General features: G+C 40.6%; 1 protein-coding gene across 6 annotated transcripts in view; it reads right to left on the minus strand.

Annotated features, from left to right (window-relative positions):
• Positions 1 to 268: 268 nt before the first annotated feature.
• Positions 269 to 19,542, minus strand: part of SPSB4 (splA/ryanodine receptor domain and SOCS box containing 4) — a 161,319-nt gene continuing 142,045 nt past the window's right edge. For 4 of the 6 annotated variants that reach the window (XM_027729352.2, XM_027729350.2, XM_039378775.1 and 1 more), the window contains one exon: positions 269 to 1,561. In XM_027729352.2, coding sequence (XP_027585153.1) covers positions 1,434 to 1,561 — 128 coding nt within the window. In that variant the 3' untranslated portion in view covers positions 269 to 1,433. The remainder of the gene's footprint in view (positions 1,562 to 19,542) is intronic. The other 2 variants (XR_005562577.1, XR_005562579.1) reach the window with 2 other exon arrangements.

The raw sequence follows: 19,542 nt of genomic DNA on the forward strand, positions 1-19,542 counted from the left end.
GCACGACTTGGCACAAAACTGAGGTTTTGTTGAGAGGAATCTGACCAGAACGGTGTTAAAAGCAAGAGTACAGCTCTATGCAGAGTGAGTGGGATCAGTCAGGGACATGATGTTGTCTGTGATGTCTCTCACACACGAAACCAAAGCAGTGATCCCAAAGAAGTGCCGAGCAGAAACATTTGCAAAGCTGCAGGAGGAGGAACTGAACTTCAACTCTGTGCTATGAGCAGTACTATGTTATTTAACACTTCATCAAAGGAGATATGAGTTTTACTTTGGACAGTAGACTTTATTAGAAATTTTCTCCTCATTCATCAGTAAATTCACATTAAAATATGCTGAAGGCAGCTCAGTCTAAACATTTGACATTCTGCCATAACAACAACTTCCAGTTTAAAAACTAGATAACTGATCAGGCAGATAACTTGAAACATGTAAGAAACGCAAATAGAAAGCAGCATCTTAAAAAATGGGATGAGCCTGAAAAATTGATACATTTCAGATGGAGATGGGGAAAAAAACTAAAATCAGTCACCCCATGATGGGAAACAGTTAAATGAGAACTCCACAGACGCTAAACAGATAAATAAACATTATAACCACACATACATTAAAAAGAAAACAAAGTACTTAGAGTTCATACCACATAAAAATTATAAATTTGTTCAAATAAAAAAAGTGACAAGCTTTCTAAAATATGAATATCCTAAATTCTTGGGATAGTGAACACTTTGTTATAAACTGCAGAAGTTTGGAGGGACTAGATTTGGTCTTGAAAACAACAAACTGCGCCTTACTGTTACCAAGTCCAAAAACTGATCTGACACATATACCCTTTTTTCCTCTCATGTTTTCAAACCACAGACTCTTCTTCTAGACAATAATCTGCTTTTTTGAACGTTAGAGCTTTTAGATAGTGTAGGCCTAATTATGTTGAGTGCCAAACACTCAAAACTCCCAGCAACTCTGTGTACCAAAGACAAGGTTTAAATATTTTTCAGAAGTTACTGTCAAGAATTTTCCTTTGCTAATTTATTTTTATTTATTGGGGTAAGGTGTAGGAGACAAAAAGAAAATCACAATATTGAAGAACGCTCTGTCCTGCAGGACAGTGCATCTTGCAGGTCAGATTTTCTATTGGCATTTACCAGAGGCAACAAAGATAAACTAACATATGAGAGATGAGAATAATGGCCTTCAGGACTGTAAACACAACAGGCAACAGATAACACATGAATCTCAATCAAATCAACGTTTTCACATTCTTTAGTAGTCCCCCACAGTGATCTGCTTTCACTGGTTCAGAAAAAAATATATATTAAAAATTAAATAACACTTAAGTGTCCATCACAAAGATTTATATTTTGCTGTAAACAATTTTCTGCCATTTGCATTGATGTAGTCCAACGTGAGGCCAGAGGGTTCTAGACATCTTATTGGTACTGTAAATAATTTTTCAGAGACAGAGGCAAAGGTAGAATTTCTATGTCATGCAGGCGGTCTCTGCCAAGAGCAAAACGAATTGATCTTCGGCACAAGTCCATTAAAGGCAGGGGTTCCGCTGAAAAAACAGAAGAAAGAAAAGAAGGAGTTAATTTTTCAGCACCTCCATTTACAGGCAATGTTTTATTTATTAACATAGATTCTGTATTCTATCGAGCAGTCATAAAGATAGTAATGGTATTGGGAAAAGTCTGATAATCCTGAGGCAATTAAGATAATCAATGGAAGCCAAAGCAGAATTCTACACATTTCACCCATAATAAGGGGCTGAGAAGTTTCAGACTGAGCTTCCTTATCTGTGAGGTTTAAAATAATAATCCCAAACCACTCTTCAGGCTTACCAAATTGCAGCATAAGAAGTTACTACATTTTCAGATTTCAAGCAAGACAAAGAGTTTCTAGTGTTTATAACACAACATTCGTCATGTTGTGTTAACATGAACTACACTGGCAACTTCTGACCTTCACATACCAGCTCCTTCTGCATCTTAGAACTGGAAATGCTACTTAAGGGTACCCAGCTTAAGGGTACTTCTCAGCCAACAGTGCTTTTCCTACAACACTCTCTTAGTCTTTCTTTCAAGGAAGTTCATTGGAAGTAAAAAACTAAACAAAACACCCTCAAAAATCTAGAGGAAATGTAACCTTTTCCTCCTTGAATAAATTAGGGGAAGAGGATTGGGCTGACTGGAAGGCAGGGTGCATGTTCTCCTATGTATATATACAAACACCCTCAAAATATATAAACAACATCTGGAGGTGTTCTTAAGTTTAATTTAATAGAAGTGAATTAAGTATTTGTCAGAAATGCCTGGCTGATAGCATTTAAGACTAGAGACTCCAACATGGTGATCCACAGCATCTCAAACCACTACACCCCTATATCCCATCCTGGTCTGCAATACTCACACAGAACTGCAGGAACATCATAAAATTTCCATCTAATAGTAGCAAGAATGACCTTTATGACTGCAGAGTTTGCAATGGAAGTCTTTTTGTTGCAGAAACTGCAATAAAGCCATAAAGTATTCTACCAGTTACAGCTATCTTCAAGAACTTCAAAAAGATGGATTTAGTTGCACATGCTGGTTTAAAAGGGTAAGAGCTTAAGAGACTATAGGAAACTCTTCCTTTTTACATTATAAAGCAGTAGTAGCCTTAAAAACTTTACTAGTACTTTCAAATGGAGAAAAAAAAAAGAGTCATGTGCCCATATTGTAGCGATAACCTTTTATAAACTTGACAGATTTCTTACAAGTGCTCAACACTGTACAGCACTAAGTGGTTTTGTCAAGATTCTTTTATGTGCCACATACAGACCTACACAAACTGTGTTTGTCTAGTGGAAAGTGTCCCCCATGGCAGGGGGATGGAACTAGATAACCTTTAAGGTCCCTTCCAACACAAACCATTCTATGATTCCATTCTATGATTCTATGTTAAACTAGCAATCCTTTAGCTGATATTATTTTAAAACCTACTTGAAAAAAAAATCTTTATAAAGCACAAGATACCAAATAAAGGACTGGTTTTATATGCTATAACTGTCTGTTCTGGTGACACACCACTGACTTAGTGGATTTTCCATCATTTCTCCCAATCACAATTGATTTGTGTAGTTCACAGTTCACTACGGTATTTCCCAAAAGTGGCGAGCAAAAAAGCTTAGAAAGCATTCTGAAAGACTAAAAAGGTTATTTAGCTGATAAACGCTTCAGTGACTCAATACGGATTCTACTTAAAAATACATGTAATTGATAATTTTGCCTATTAAAAGATTACAAAATAAGAGCCCGCACATTCCAGTAATAAAGAAACATTTTCTATACACTAGTGCTCTTAGTTTTCATTTTTTCCATACCAGAATTATGAATGTTAAATCTTAAGGGATGAAGCTGTAAAATTCATTAGCCAGGATTAATAAGCAGAAGCAAAAATAGCTCATGAGTTCCAGGACACAGAATACAGCACATCTTACAAGTCTTACACCATAAGCAACAATTTTCTGAGTATCTTCCCAGAATCTCTGCGGTCCCATTAAGACGATGTAAAATGAGGACTAGGAGTGTTTAAAGCCATTAACTGACCATGTGGTCTCTTCTTTTTTTTCCTAGACAAAGGAGTATGTAAAATGTAGCCATCTGTGCAGCCAGGCACAGAGTTAATCCCAAACTTCAAAACACAATTTAAGGAAAGGTTAAATTATTTTTCAAGCTTGAAAAGCTAAATGAATGTTTCCTGTCTCACTGCTACAGGGAATTTTCAAATGCTGAAGAAAATGCCTCCAAGTGTTTGCAACAGCTGCTAAATTGCACATACTAAATGTGTTTTTGCAACTTGAAAATTGAACTATATTCTTTTTATTCTATTCAACAGCAGTTCAAACCTACAACAAAATTAGAACAGGTCTGTCCTACAATACTAAATAGAATTTATGTTTTCTGGGGTGCTGGTTGTAAGAACTTGAGAAAAAAGTGTAATAATAGCATTATAAGTTAAAAATGTATGTAGTTGTGGATAGTCCTGAATGAACAAAAATTAAATTCAGGAAAAGAAATAAACTTAGTTTCAAAATGGTTTATGGGACAGTGGTAAAAGTCTAAAATGAAAGACTGACAATTTTCAGGCAGCCTAACTCAACAGAACCATTATTAAACATTTGGTCTGTACCTTAATGCATGCACTCTCCATCTATCGCTTCTCACATTTTTACTACATAGTTTACAAAGGCGGACCATTTAGAAAAAGATTTGCGTTTTAAGAAGCAGAAGTTTGGTTCTAAACACTGGGTTAGTTCCAGGGGGAGGCATTTGTATTACCATGGGGAAGGGGAAAGGGCAAAGAGCTTCTCATCCCGGGCACTGGGGTGCATCCCTCAGCTCCACCTTGCCCTGAAGCCGAGAGACACTCCCAGCACACCAGCCCTGGGCCAGAGGTGTCCCAGCAGATCCCACACCTCAGCAACTGGCAGAGCAAAGACACACCAGACCCCACTGCCCTGCAGCCCAGTGGTGACCTCAGAGATGCTTTCAGCACCCCGCCGGTGCCAATGCCTGGCATTGCCGCCGTGCCCTCCCCGCAGCTCCAGTGATTCACCCACCAGTTGCGAGGCATTTCCTGCCCCGGAGCTCGGGGAGGGGGAACGGGGGCGATGCCTGCGAGGAAATGGACCGCTGCAAAGAGGCTGCTCCTCATCTCCTGGAACGGCTGAACCGTCTCTCCCACACCGTGCAAACACCGCAAGTGCTTCAGGTTTTCAGGAAAATTCAGTGAGAAATGAAAGAACCACAAGTAACTCGGTCCTTTCAGAGAGGAAAGGAATGGTTAGACCCGAATGTTTGCTGCTGTGCACCCCGCGTGAAACACAAGCACAGACTCGACCTATACGAAACACTCTACAGCACACTCAAACGTTCAAAATAGTATTTCCAAAATACGATTTTCATTTAAGATTATACAAATAATGTTTAGAAGGCTCTTAATAATGCAAGGGATGGGAACATGATTACTCAGAAGACACATCGTTAGCTGTAAGCTTGACTACTGAAAAAGCCTTTCTTTCACAACATTAAATATTTACCTTTGAAAAACTTTTAAATTCGGGGATATTAACTGTCAGAACATCTCACTACTTATAATGCATATTAGGTATACTAAGAGTTGTATTTTTAGAATAACCCCCAATGGAATGGAGGAACTGGAGCATTCAAGCCTCCCAGAAGAACCTGAACCAGCCATTTTACCAAAGTTATGTGAACCCCAGTAATGTTCTTGCCAGTAGAAAAAAGGAGGAATGAATTGCTGAGCTGGAATGCAAAATTGCAAAGAAAACATGATTCACAAGAATGGCTCTTTGTACTAAATTCCCAACCAGGCTAAGAAATGCAAAGTGAGACACTCCAGGGCAAGGGAGCAAGCTTTGCACAGGAAACCCAGTGCTTCCTCTCGGGATCCAGCAGCACTCAGAGAGAAAAGTGAAGCTTCTGGGTAACGTACTCTCCAAGCCTGGGCCAACACCTTTCTGAACATACTTTAAGGAATCATCTTCTCATTTAAAGTTTACTATGAGACCTCTTCACCCACAGGTGCCACATTACAGAAAACTGTTTTTTCAAGAGAAAAATAATAATTAAAAAAAAAATAATAAAACCTTGCATAACTGATGTGTCAGAGTTTAATTCCCGTGTCTCCCAATTTTGTACCAGTAGTTTACAAGAAGGCCCACGTACAAAAGAAACCGACAGACCTTTGCTTCTCCTCCTTCTTAGCACTGTATCTGCACAGGCCCACCAAGGTCACAGGTTGGGTATTCCATCACAAACCTTCCTTTCCCTACACTACAATCATATTTGGAAGCTGGTTAAGGTACAATCACAGCTGCTTTTCTCACCTAGAGCTGCATTTCACCAAGTGGAGTACAATATAGCTTAAATAGCCCTTTAACATAACAGTTAATAACTTCAAAATAAATAGATACTTGGTTAATTAAATTAAAATAGCTATTTAGTAACTATTCAGATATTAATAACACAAAATAGCTGTGTTTATATATCTAGATATATTCATTCTAATGCCGCCACTGCTAGTTTAAGGACAAAGGCAAAGAAATGTTTTTAAGGAGACACAACCCTGTGCCTGTGAGCACTTCTCCAATACATACATATATCTGCAAGAGCAATTTGCACATCATTACCAGCTGAAAAGTTCATTTAGTTTTGGCAACCTGTAGTTATTTAACAGTCTGGCACTCCAGCAAGGCTGCCTCATCTCTGTAAACAGGCTTTCGTAGTTGAGATAAAGTCATTTAGCATCCGATAACACTAAATGTTATTAACTGCAATGTTACATAAGGCTCATGCAAAAGAGCAGCTTTTAGCACACAACAGTTGTTTGCCAAACGAAAATACCATTTTTTTAAAATAAATTTTTAAAGCTCTGTCATCACATCATGTTCATGGCCTTCATTAATCTATGAAGAATGTATTTTTATCTCATGTTATAAAAGCAAAGATGTCTGGGGGGAAAAAGTACAGAGCAAAATTAAAGCCGGGTGAAAGACAAAGTTTTTGTGAATTGACATCACCAAAAATTAAGAAATTTTTTAGGATTTTTATAGACACCAAGCTACCTTATGTTTTGATACTTTTGGCCTTAGACTTATTAAAAAGCACTTATATTCAGTGATGCATGTTACCATTTCCAACTGCTGAAAGGCAGCTTTGAAGTCAGATTAAAAAATAAAAAAAAAAAAAATACAGTGTTACAAGACAGAGATGTGACTACACATCATTAAATAAGTGGAGAACACATCTCCAGTCCTAACTTTGCACCCCAGTTCCTGCTCTGCACTGCTTTTCATTGCTCCATTTCTATCTCATACTTTGCCAAGATCCATGATTATCATGATCTTTAGAAGGACGGTGTCCCCAAAAGACTGACTCTTTGTCATGGAAAGGGATCCAACACGGACATGAGACAACAGTCCTACCCTGTGCCTGTTATATGGCCTCCCATAACCAGGTGGGAGGGGAAAGCTCTCTTCACAGCTTGACACCACTCAGCTACCTGACATCTACCTGATCCCATGGACAATCTTCTGTTCCCTACCAGGACACCTGAGTCCCACCCTTTTTCTTGAATTTTCACCCTTCCTCCAAGTATTAAGACACCTGCTAAGAGGTAACGTGGCCCAAGTGTTTCCATTAAGGTGATTTAGGGTATACAGGAATTTGTAACTGCCATTTAATTATCACATACCATAAACATATAAATATATGTAAGCCAGGAGTTTTCCTTCCAACCTTTCTGCCAAAGCTTAATTATTGTTTTAATTTTACGCAGTACAGGCGAAATTCTTTCCCCTGCATAATACGGTACATAAATACACTCCCTGTGACATATTTATGGCTTCCCTGATGCAACTGATGGAAAATTTGAGTTGTGCTCCTTAAATGGCACAATCTAGAGAAAGGAAATTGCAAAAAATATATTAGAGAACACAGGCTATGACCAGTAATAAAAAATGCTAATAAATCTCCTAACAGCAATGAAAATTCAGACAAAGGATTAACAGGATAAAAGAAATCACCTATCAATTTTTCCTACAGATGTCTTTAAGCTCTGCAGCCTAACCCAGCAAACAAAAATGAAGCACCTTAGAATATCTCATTTTAATTACGGCTCAGGCGATCCAGAGCCATCATCTCTTCTCAAGAATTCTGCCATTCAAAAGGGAACGCTCTGGTTTTTCAGAAGAGCATCGCCACGTTCCTCCAACTCCGCGTTTATCTATCCGAGAGCTCTGGCAGACCATCCCCACTCTTAGGCTGGCTTTGCAGAGGCCGTGTCCCCGCACCCCCCGTGAGCCCCTCTGAGCCCCTCTGACACCGCCTCCCCCCCGGCAGGCTGGGCACACACAGCTGGAAATGATCGCCCCCGCTCCTCCAAAAGCGGAACGGGCGGCAGATGGTGCGATGGTGTGTTATCGGGCAGGGCTGACAAACAGCCGCTGTCTCCAGCAGTTGTCCACCAGGACAAATAAAGCTTTGTGCTGTCCACACCAGCACCTTGCTTTTAGCGAGGCAGGGTGGGGAAGTAAAAATACAAAACCGACACAAACACCGCCCTGTATTTGAGCTAGCCCGCATCCCACAAAAATTCGGTACTTGAAATTAAATATGTTAAAGGGAGAAAGGAAGGCAAGAAAGCTTGAACAGAGAGAAGGACTCAGGGGTAACCTCCCTCTACCCCTCTCCGCCTCCTCCTCTGCGCGTCTGGGCCGGGCCGGGAGGATCGGTTTACAGATACCTTTGGCTTTTAAGTGTTAAATGCAGTTAAGCACAGTTTAAAACTTCAATCAAGCATCATTTAGCAGAATTAAGCTGAAAAAGCAGCAATGAACAAGCAGATATTCTGCAGCATCATTTGTTTTCAGTTAATGCTCTCCAGCTGTGCTTTCTTGAGAGGAAAGGGTTTGAAAAGCAGAACAGAATGAAAACAAACTAAAAGCAATCCCCAAAGCCAGTGGCCTCCTGTTAGGGGTTCGATAAAGAATCTATCCTTTGAGCACAAATGGAGAGCTCCACGCAGTTTCTTTTTTGCATTTCAGTGTTTGCAATCTCCTACGAGGAATTCACAATTCCGGAATCAAATTCAGACAACTGGTCCTGACTCACGAGGACCAGAGCAAATGCCTAAATTGAAGAAATTCAACACGGGCTTAAAATTTATTCCTAAAGATTTCAATTTAGTAGGCTTCAGCATAGGCCTACATTCTTTTTTTTAATCATACTGGTTATAGGAGTATTCTTCCTAAAAAAGTAATTTGTTTACATTTATAGGAAGGCTGTATGTATGTATGGAGTCGTACACATATATACCATACACAAATACCTGCAGAAACCCTCCTCTGAGAGGCTCCATGTGGTCTTCAGTTCTTACCCTCTAGGTAGGTTTATGATCCATCCAAAAGGGCCCTAGACCCACATATTAATATGAAAAACAGGCACAAAGTCTGGCCCAGGCCAAATCTACAAGCAAACTTCACTGTGGAAACTCACCTGAAAAATCTTCATTTTCTGAATTACAACTGCTTAAATGTACATGTGCATCACTATACTTCAATTTCCAGCAACAACAACAGTAAAAAAAAAAAATCACAGGTATGACTCCTATTTAAAAACATTTTAACACACTATTTCTACAATCTACAAATTATTAAATTGTAGTGCTGCAAAACAGCAGCAAACGAATGGCTCTTTATAAAAAGGAGCAAAGCTGTGTAATAAGCTGGTTTTGCTATATCTTGAGAAATTTGCATGCTGACAAAGACCACGAGCAAGAACGGTGGCAACTTCCCTTCTGAAAGGGGAAGGGCATGTATGATTTCATTCCCTTTTTGCATCGGGAAGACGCAAATAGGGAGGATGGGCTGGAAAGATTTGCTTTCTGGCCTTGATTTGTTTGTTGTTCTCCTCCCCTCAGATCCTTCCACAAAAGGACTCTCCACTTTGCTCTTGAACACGGTGCAAAGGTAAATTGGGACAGCTACTTCAGCGATGATCTAATGCTCTATAGTAGCAAAGACACCCAACACTAATACACGCTCTTCAAAACCAGCAAACAAAACGAAGTGTTTGACACCAGAGATGAGCCTAAGCTACAACCATTGACTCCTTAGCTCCTCCCTGCTCAAACCTCCCCAAGTGTACCACGTTGAAAATGAAGATTTGGCTTAGATTAATCTGTAACACATACTTCATAGCTTTTAATCTTAGAAACACATTTATCACCATTAAATTCAGCTTGTGTGCCAGGCCATAAAGAGGGAAGTAAAAATATATCAAGGTGAGAGAAGATTAAAGCTTGCATGAGAATTTCACTGAGTAGATGCACTGGAGTTCAAAGACCATGTTGTTCAGGGGTTATGGACAGATTTATAGACAAAGTAATAATGGAAAAAGTTGAAGGAAAGTTCAGGATTCAAGGACAAACCACTGCAGACAATTATTGCAAGAGGCGACCACACACTGCAAGCAATGTGGGGACTGGAATACACTGAAACAATTCCTTGCATTTTATCTCTTCATGAGATGTGCTTCATAAATGGGCATATAATATACCATCCATAGGTACACACCTGTAACAGTCTTTATGGCTGTGAACAACTCCTTATTGCCCAGGGAAGGGGGACAGGAAATCAAAGATATTTTTGGTGAACCTCTTGCTATCCTTCAGTTCATTGATGCATTATTTCTGCCTTAATAATATGACAGCAGATGAGATTTCTTGGTGGGAAACCTAATCATAGTGATTACAACATTCTTAAATTCAAAACTGTTAAGTTTTCACAGCTGTTCTTAAATACATTTTTTATTTTGGGTTAGCTAATCAAGGACGAGAGAGGGAGAGGGAAAGGGGGAGAGAATGAACGAGAAGCATGCAAAACCCCAAAACTTGGCACTCTGTGCTGAACTGGGGAGGTATCTGGTTGCCTGACTGTCCCATCTGCCCTTCTCCCACCAGGCCCTTTTATCTGCCTGTTGCATTTTGTATGACATATTCATTGTGTGGAACAGTGGAATACACACCCTGTCATCTTTTCTTGTACTGTGCCCAGCATGCTGGAGCCTCACCAGAATTTCTACATACTGCCATACTGAAGTAACACATGCTCATGCAAGAATTCCATTGCTTACAACTCTCATTCTCAGCTGGAACCTCTCACAATAATTTTCTGTATGGCTGTTTAGTATTATACTGAAGTTATTTATCCTAGTTAGCAATTAAATTGATTCAAGGCATCTTCTGCATCACATTGCACCCCACTGCAGCTTTCTTCAAAGCTTCACCATATTGACAGGGCAACAGAACTGATGACTCTCCTACTTACATTAACACAGATTGTGCTGAGCTGTTTAAGACAATTAATATTTGACTGTATTCCTCATATCGTTATACGACATTTTCTCAACTGCTTCAATTTTAGTTACCCAGAGGCTCCAACATATGCAGATTTTCTCAAACCAAGCGAGAAAATGACAGCAGCATGTCATTTAAATTTTAATGCAATTGTATACAAGCTAATGATCTCTAGGGGAGATTCACAAACAACAGACCTGACTCATCACTTTTTTACTCTAGTTTTGATATTAACAGAATTACACTGGAATAAATCTGGAGACATGAAGTTGCAATTAGGCTCCATGTAATGAATTTGATCCCATTAGTTTAGTACCATTTATATTTTCAACTTCTTGAAAGTGATTTTTTTCTTAAGTACCATAATCTTCATCAGCAGAAAATGGGTAGAGGAGATGATCTGAATTATTTTCATACTGAATTTAGGATTCATCGTCATTCCTGGCATGCAAACACAACTGATGCTCTCTGAATGCATTTCTAAAACATTCATTTTGAACACAAATGCACTCTCACATCAAAGGTAGGGCACATAGAGCTGCCCACCATTGCTGAGCTCTCCTCAGTCACAAGCTCCTTTTACCATCTTTCAACCCTGGCAAAGCTCTATCTGAAATTTCACACCACTGTGCCACCACCTACAGTCGGCACTCCTGGCATGTCATCTTACAAAGGGCCTGGTCATTTTGTGAGAAATAAGAGTGTGGAAAGATGATTTCCATATTATGCATTCCACAGCCACTGTGTTATCACAGCCCAAGCCTCTGAAGCACCAGCATAAACCCACTGAAGGAAGGGACAGGTAAGGGGAGAGGTGGGCCAGGGAGTGGTTTGTCCACTGAAGTGACTTTCCTCTTCCTGGGCATGTGGGGGTAGGGAAGATGCAACATGATGAAAAACATTAAGACTCACAAAAACACCCCCTGGAATTTCACACAGGATTACCAGAATCTGGTAGCAAACTTGAGTTTTGCTCACGCTGATTTGCTTCACCTCCAGTGCAGCATCACTGAGCAAAACTTTCCTGTACTTGGTCCTATGGGACACATGGACAGGTGGAGCCCTCTCTGGGCTGTCTTCTCTGGCCAGAAAAGCTGAAGGGGGAGGTGGCAGTTGTGGTGGAACCTGCTGCCATCCTCCCTCCATCCATCAGCCTATTCCTCACAACACTGGTTAATATATTTTGAGAACTAGGTCTGCAGCAGCAGCACACCACTCCTGGCTTCCTCCCTGCCCTCCTCCAGCCCACCAGATCCAGCTAACACATTTCCTTTGAACTTATCAAACTCCACACAGTGACCTTCCCCCAGTGGTGCTCTCTTGCTGTTCCAGTGAATTCAGACACAAAGAGGAGGGCAGCACGGAGTGACCAGGGAGGCTTTAACCCCAGCCCTGTCCCCTCACACATCTCCCAGCTCCAGGCTTGGTCCTTCTGTCCTCACTCAGTTTTACAACCACCATCTGCACAGGATGCCACTGATGTCAGACAAGATGAGGAGAGAGCAGGGTGCTCTCTTGCTGTTCCAGTGAATTCAGACACAAAGAGGAGGGCAGCACAGAGTGACCAGGGAGGCTTTAACCCCAGCCCTGTCCCCTCACACATCTCCCAGCTCCAGGCTTGGTCCTTCTGTCCTCACTCAGTTTTACAACCACCATCTGCACAGGATGCCACTGATGTCAGACAAGATGAGGAGAGAGCCAGGAGCAGCTGAACCACTGAGCTGCGTGGCTGTGCTCTGCGAGGAACTATAAAACACCACCAAGGGTCTGGGTTTATTGCTTCTCACTGATTCATTATCAAACACGCTTTGTCCATAAACAGCCTGTTCCAACTCGCTCTGCCCCAGCTGCCAGCTGGCTAATGCAGTTGCACAGGTGTAAATGAAAGCATTATTTGGTCTGCAGAAAAGCTATTATGAACAGAGATTTATCTAGATTTTCAGATCCCAAAGTTAATTTGTGAGGTTGGCAATTAAAAAAAAAATATGCATCAGGGAACAACAAAGCAAAGTCGAGCAATTCACTCACCTCTTTAATGTACTTGCATGCCTTATTTCTGTAGGAAAGGGAGTCCCATCCACCCACTAATACAGAAGATAGCAAATTAAAAAAAATGAAACAAATGGAATATGTACCAAATCCTTATCACAGTTTCTACATGTTTGTGTTTTCAGATTCCTGAAGAGATTCATGTAGGAGCTTGAGGCACTCAGCTCACTATTACATGTGTGTGTGTGTGTGTGTGTATGATTAATACCACAGAAAATAAAAACATCTCTAGAACTCTACAACTTGGTCAGATGTACAATAATTTCTTAATACAAAATAGAAACGAATTTCAACATGGTTTTAGCTCCAAAAGGATCTATTTTCTTATCTGGGCATTGGTAAATATGCAGGTTACAGTTTTCAACAATAAGTGAGTTTATGCAAGCCCATACTGAGGTACTACAACAAATGACTTGATTCATTACAGTGCCAAGCAGGCAGCAGAGCTTAATGAAGACAATAAGGCCATTTCCAGCTCTCCAGAAAGGGATGGCTTTTTTTGTCAACTTTTTATTTGATATTTATATTTACAGTTTGGCTTTTTTCAAACTTAAACAGTAAGTAACTCACTCATGGGAAAAATTGTGCGGGCTTTTGTTGTTTTTGTTTGTTTGTTTTGGGATTTTTTTGTGGGGTTTTTGTTGTGCACCTACTCTCAGTGTCACCCAGTGAACTGGGGTTTAAAAAAGAAAAGCCCCCTACTTCTGGGTGTGGAAGCAGCAGGCATGGCATATTTTGCCTGTTTTAATCTAAAAATCTGGGTGACATAGGTGCAACAGATTGGTGCAAAAGCTAAATTATAAAAACAAATTCTTTAACTTGGTACTTAATCCAAAGTACAACCCCCCAAAATATTAAAAGCACATTCAGAATTACACAGAGCACAAAAGAATGCTTCCCACCGAATTCCTTCCAGTCCCTGGCGACTCAGCCTTTTTGACTCCACCAGCATTGTCAGCAAAGCCAAAGGGATTTTTGCCAGGGTAAATACTGCTAAATAGGGTCCCCCATCCATAGATATTTCTCTTTTTCCCTGTTGCCAAAAAATTTTTGATGAATTGGATTTTATTTTTTCACGTACTCACAGTTCTGAGATAAACACTGACCCCTCGGGCAGAAGGACATGCCCATGCCCCTTTGATGTCTTCGATATTTCTTAACTAATTAAGTTAATCACATAGACAATGACTGAGCAAAAAGCTACACAAAGCTTTCCAAAATCATCCTTCATAGGGGTGGGAACAGCCACCCAGAGCAGATTTCCTGGGAAGCATTCCATTTAAACCATCCCCCAAACCCATCACATTAGTTAGCTGTTTACTTTGGATATCTTTTTACTCCCCTGTCCAGGAGGAGAGATCAAGACCTTGTGCTTGTTCTAAATCTTATCAGCCGTACATAGAATCAAACCCACAGCCCCAAAGCACTTTGTAGTCAAGCACTAGGGGGAAGAAAGAGGAGTATCCAACATATCCCATTTCCCAATGTGCTGATATTTGTTTTACATCTCCTTGTCCTTTCAAAAATCGGACAAATTTCTTCAGTAAGAAGGACTAACAAATCAAGGAGATGCTTTCCTCCTGCTGTGAGACACTGGCAAACACTATTGAAGTTGAGACACAAAGACCTGGGCACCCAAGCAGAGATTATCAGGCTGACTTTATCCTTGCAAGCATCTTCCAGCTGAAGAGATGATGAGAAGGGCAGTGACCATCCAGGGTACTTCCTCAGGAGCTCCAAAGTGCTGCTGACTCGGTACATCCACGCTGCCAGCGATGGAGGGGAGACCTGGAGCTCTCCGTTACCTGTTCCTCCTGGTTTCCTCTGCAGACATTCCCACGGAGGCAGGGAGATTAGGAGACTAAGGAAAGCATTACTAATTGACAAAGACAAAAGCAACTTGGGAGTGGCCAGCACTACAGCAAGAACAGTGGAAAAATGTCAATGAACAAACAAAAAGAAAAATAAAGCCTTTCCTTTCTTGGTGTTACTGTTCAGTGTGTTGCTTTCAGTACAAACACCATCTCTGCTGTGATGACATATCTGAATGTCTATGTCATGCATTTTCATATTCTGAATGAAATCTTTTTATAACATATGCTTCAATTTTACATACTGATGCAAAATCAGAATCCTGGGCTTTGTGTATTTGGGATCCTGGTGCTACTGACTGAAATATGCATTTCACTTTCTATAAGGTAATTTTCCAGATTAGTAAAAAAGGGCAATGTTCACATTTCTTCTGCTTTATTGCTATACCTTCCAAAGACAAAAGCAGGACTATATATTATTCATCACTGCCTTTCCCTTGGTAGGTAACACCTCCCAAGCCATTCTTCCCTTCAAAACAACAAAGCCAGATGACAATTCTTCGGAACTCCCAGACCTCTCTCCCATTCAGCTTTGAACAAGAACTTCTATGCCTGAGCACAAGCAAACTTCATAGACTGTGACCTGCATCACTCCTTGAGGATGTCACAGAAGAGCAACACTCACCCTACAGTGACTGGAGACCGCAGCCCTTCTGTTCAGATTTCCAGGGTGCACATCGTGTTTGTAACCTTCCAGCACAATGTGAACACCCTCCCCCCCAAAAAAAAAGTTTAATCTACTTGTTTCTTAGAAGCATCCCATTTTTTTCAGAAGCCAGTTGTGCATAGTACTTGTAATTTCATCAAAGTCATGCTCAGGATGATCCATATGGATTCAGCAATTACCACTGACAGAAAAGGTCACAAAATTTTGCCTGTTCCGAAATCATCTGTTCCTCTTCTGTTGTGCTCAGTAGTCACACCAGAACTGAATCCTTGCTTTCAAGTACACAAAGCTCAATTAATTTTACGTGCATTTTTCCTTATGGGACTTGCCCAATTTTGATGAAAGGTAGGCTCAGCTTGGTCCATTCAAACATGGATGTCTCACAAAACACAATTTCCTTTGAGGTTGTTTAGAATATCTGAATGAAATCTCTCTTGCTTTTGGGAAGCACTTTATGGAGACAGTCTGGTTACAGAATGTTGTTAACAGAAAACCATTTTCAAAGAGTCATGGAAATGAGTACATGTTCCCAAATAATAGCACATGGACTAAAAAGCCCCTAAAAATCTAGAAAGCTCAAAAGTTTGAGTTGCCTGTTAATCACAAAACAAAAACACTAACAGACCAAAGTTGTCCCACCCTCCCCTGTCTTTTTTAAATGCCTGCCCAGGAATTTTGTCCGTGCAAATAATGCACCTAAAAGCTATTCATCTAACTTGTAAAAATATTTATTTCCTTCACAATACCCAGGTATTTCCAGTTGCTCACACTACAACACTACTCTGCATGGACTTTTGCCTCATTCCAGGTGTTGCCATGCTCGTGGCAGCAGGGATGCAGTTCTTCCCTGAGCTAAACCATGCCAATTCCCACCAGAATTCCAGGACTTGTAGTTCCTCTTAGGACAAATGCACCAGAGAGGGAAGGGAGAGGGACAGGAGAGGATTTATCAGTAGTAACAAAACACTTAGAGAAAAAGGATTTCCAAGCAAGCCTACATGCATTTCTGTCTTCCCTAAGCTCCCAAGACTTGGTGATCCTCAGGAGCTGATGGCTCCCTGCAGACAATGGCATTTCAGTGCTTTTCTTTCAAATAGCTACTGCCTGTCTTGTTCCTAAAAACCCATTTCAGAGCCAAAGTTCTGCTTTTTTGGCATTTCTTTTCCATTGCCTAGCCAGGCCAACACTAAACTTCAGAGGAAATGAAGGGAAACATCACCACATAGAGAGGGGAATGCTAAAGTTATTTTTGGTTGACAGGTAGACACGATGACACCTGCCATGCTTTGGCCTTCCTGTTTTCCCAAAACACACCTCCTGGGCAATATGGTCCACTAGACATACAAGTATTACAACAAGGGGCACAAAACATTGCTCCTGTACAGCTAAACCTATTGCCATAGAGGTGAAACACATCCATAATGAATTTCCAATCTATCACTAAAACTTTAGTATCGACACTGGAATTAGTTATATTCATATGCACAAAATAATCTACAGCCCATGAAGCAGGGGAGTTGAAAGAACAACACAGAATACAAAAAGTGAGAAAACCAGCAGCTCTCTGAAGCCTCTGAAGTCTTTTTAGGATCCCTCTGTGCAAGTTGTGTTCTGCAGACATAACACAAATATGGTCTGAACCCTGCAAAGCCTCAGTAAAGCTCTACCTACCCCAGCAGTAAGTCAGGCTTTTGAGAAGCTCTGCTCAGAAGAAGGTAAAACTAAGAACTGTTATCTGAAATTCAAATAATAATTATTCCCCTAAGTGTCATAAACAATTCACGATGCTGGAAATTCATTTGTTTGGGTTTTTTTAAATGTAATAAATATGATGACTCTCTGCATCTACCATCGTGAGAACTTAAAATATTACTTCACAACCCTGAAGTTCATCTGATAAGAAAAAAGTAGCACTGCTCCTGCAATGCCAGAACAGCTTAAATCTTTTGCAAGCCTTTACCCTCGGGTTTCAGAAACTAGAATTTACATTTCTAGTTGCACCTATGTGACTCCATTCTCTCCATCAAGATAAAGCCTGTTTATTACTGCTCAAGCAGCACAGGGAGCCCCAGCCAGGCAGCAGTGCCTGTGTCAGACAGCTGTGGCTTCATTCCCAAAAGCACCAGCCAGCCTGGGCAGGTGAGGAACCCATGCTACATTTTTCCCAGGGATGTGGTCTGCAATGTAAATGAGGCTGCTCTCTAAGCCTGCCTTCAGAAAACACTCTCAGGAACCCAGAGCTGCCATTTCCTCCTTGAAATCTCTCACTCCCAGAAGGAAAGAGAAAAAAACCCCTAAGCTTCCCTAGTAGTAAGCATCTGCCAAGAAATTTTAAGTGTTCTCATCCAAACCCTCCTCCCTTTTCTTAAGCTTTCCATTAGTTGCTGTATTATAAATCACTCTGGGGAAATACCATGGACTCTGAATGTTTAAGTTATGTTATTAAGTAGTAAACCATCGGGTTTTACTAGACTCTTTAAAATAAAATAGTGTGGTCTATCTGCATAAACAAATTATATATTGCTTTTTCAATATTAATTATATGTTGCATGGATTAATAGCCATGTTAAGAGGAAGTTAAACTACCGCATATTACATAAAACTGCTACATCCAAAACAGAACAAATACTGCAAAGGTTCAAGAAAACTTTGGGGAATGCATCAAAACACTATGCAAAGATTAGTTCACTTGGCTCCAAAATGGCTTGTCAAATAACCACCAAATATTTTTTTGAATTTGAGTAAGAGCATCTGACCTGTGGTCAGGCAACAGGCAGCACCTTTCAAAGTGCTGCAGCCCTGGTCCACGACAGCAGGTACATTTTCTGCCTGCAAGAGCTCCTCCTACACATACATCCTCCGATTTTGTTAATGAAGGAATGTACACTCATGGGCCAATCTCCTAATCACATCTTTTATTCCAGGAAGGTCATTGTAGGCTAAGAATAAGGCATTAAAATGCCCTCAAAGTATTTATAGAAAGATGTTGAGGAAAGGCAGGAATAACTTAAGTACAACAGACTGTGCATTACTCATGGAAGTTTCCGCTGCAGCTGAGCACTTTGACAGGACGTGATCCTGGGAGCAGAGCTCCTAAACCAGCAGACACTCCAACAACCAGAAGATTAATGCTTTTTCCCCTAGCATCAGTTGATGGACCGGTTTTCTTTACCATAAAGGATGATTTACGTGTCTGAGGCACATTTTTATTTTTTGTAAGTAGTGGCAGAAATTAGGAAAACAACATGAAAGGCATGGGACAGAGTGGGCCACATTCATTTAAGGCCAGTGATCACTTTATTTGCATGTCAGCAAATTTTCATGTATCTAACTTTGGGGTTCAGGTGTACAATGAAATAGCACTGAAGATATAAGTCACATCCATAGGGAGAAAAAAAATACAGTGTCATCAACTTAAAACTATACATATAACTAATAAAAACCAACATCAGAGAAAGAAATCATCATCTTGCATCACTCTTAGCTTGTCAACATTTGGTGTAAATACACAATGGGGTTGACTAGCCAGAACCTACAAAACACTAAAAAAAATCATTATTTCAACACTGTAACCACCACAGCGTTTTTTGGGAATCTGGAGACTTTGTGAATACCAAACCCCAGCGCATGTGAAAGCATGGCAGTCACAGAGGACTCACTCCCAGCTCTGACACATTTCCTACACAAGGCTGGCCAGACCACTCGGGTTCCTGCCATCGAGTTTGCTCTGCTGCACGTGCAGGGAGAGGAGCTGGTTCATCACACGGCACTGCAGCATTGAGCCACTTCTGCATTTAGACCTGACACATCCCTGGGGGGCCTTCTGCTTGGGAATTTAGGGGAGTGTTACATCCTTTTGCTGTGTCTCAAAAGCCTTTTGTAAGAGAACATTTAGATGCAGGTTCCTGTCTACACCCTCTGTTTCAACTGCTGAAGCAGCGAAGATCCAGCTCAAGAGGCTGAGCTGGGTGCAATGTTTGTCTTGTAATGTTTGTTTGGAATGTGCTGGACATGAGATATGATGAAACCTGG

Source organism: Pipra filicauda, unplaced genomic scaffold (assembly GCF_003945595.2).
Source record: "Pipra filicauda isolate LSUMZ 115617 unplaced genomic scaffold, ASM394559v2 scaffold146_size1912638_pilon, whole genome shotgun sequence".
Classification (NCBI taxonomy): Eukaryota; Metazoa; Chordata; class Aves; order Passeriformes; family Pipridae; genus Pipra; species Pipra filicauda.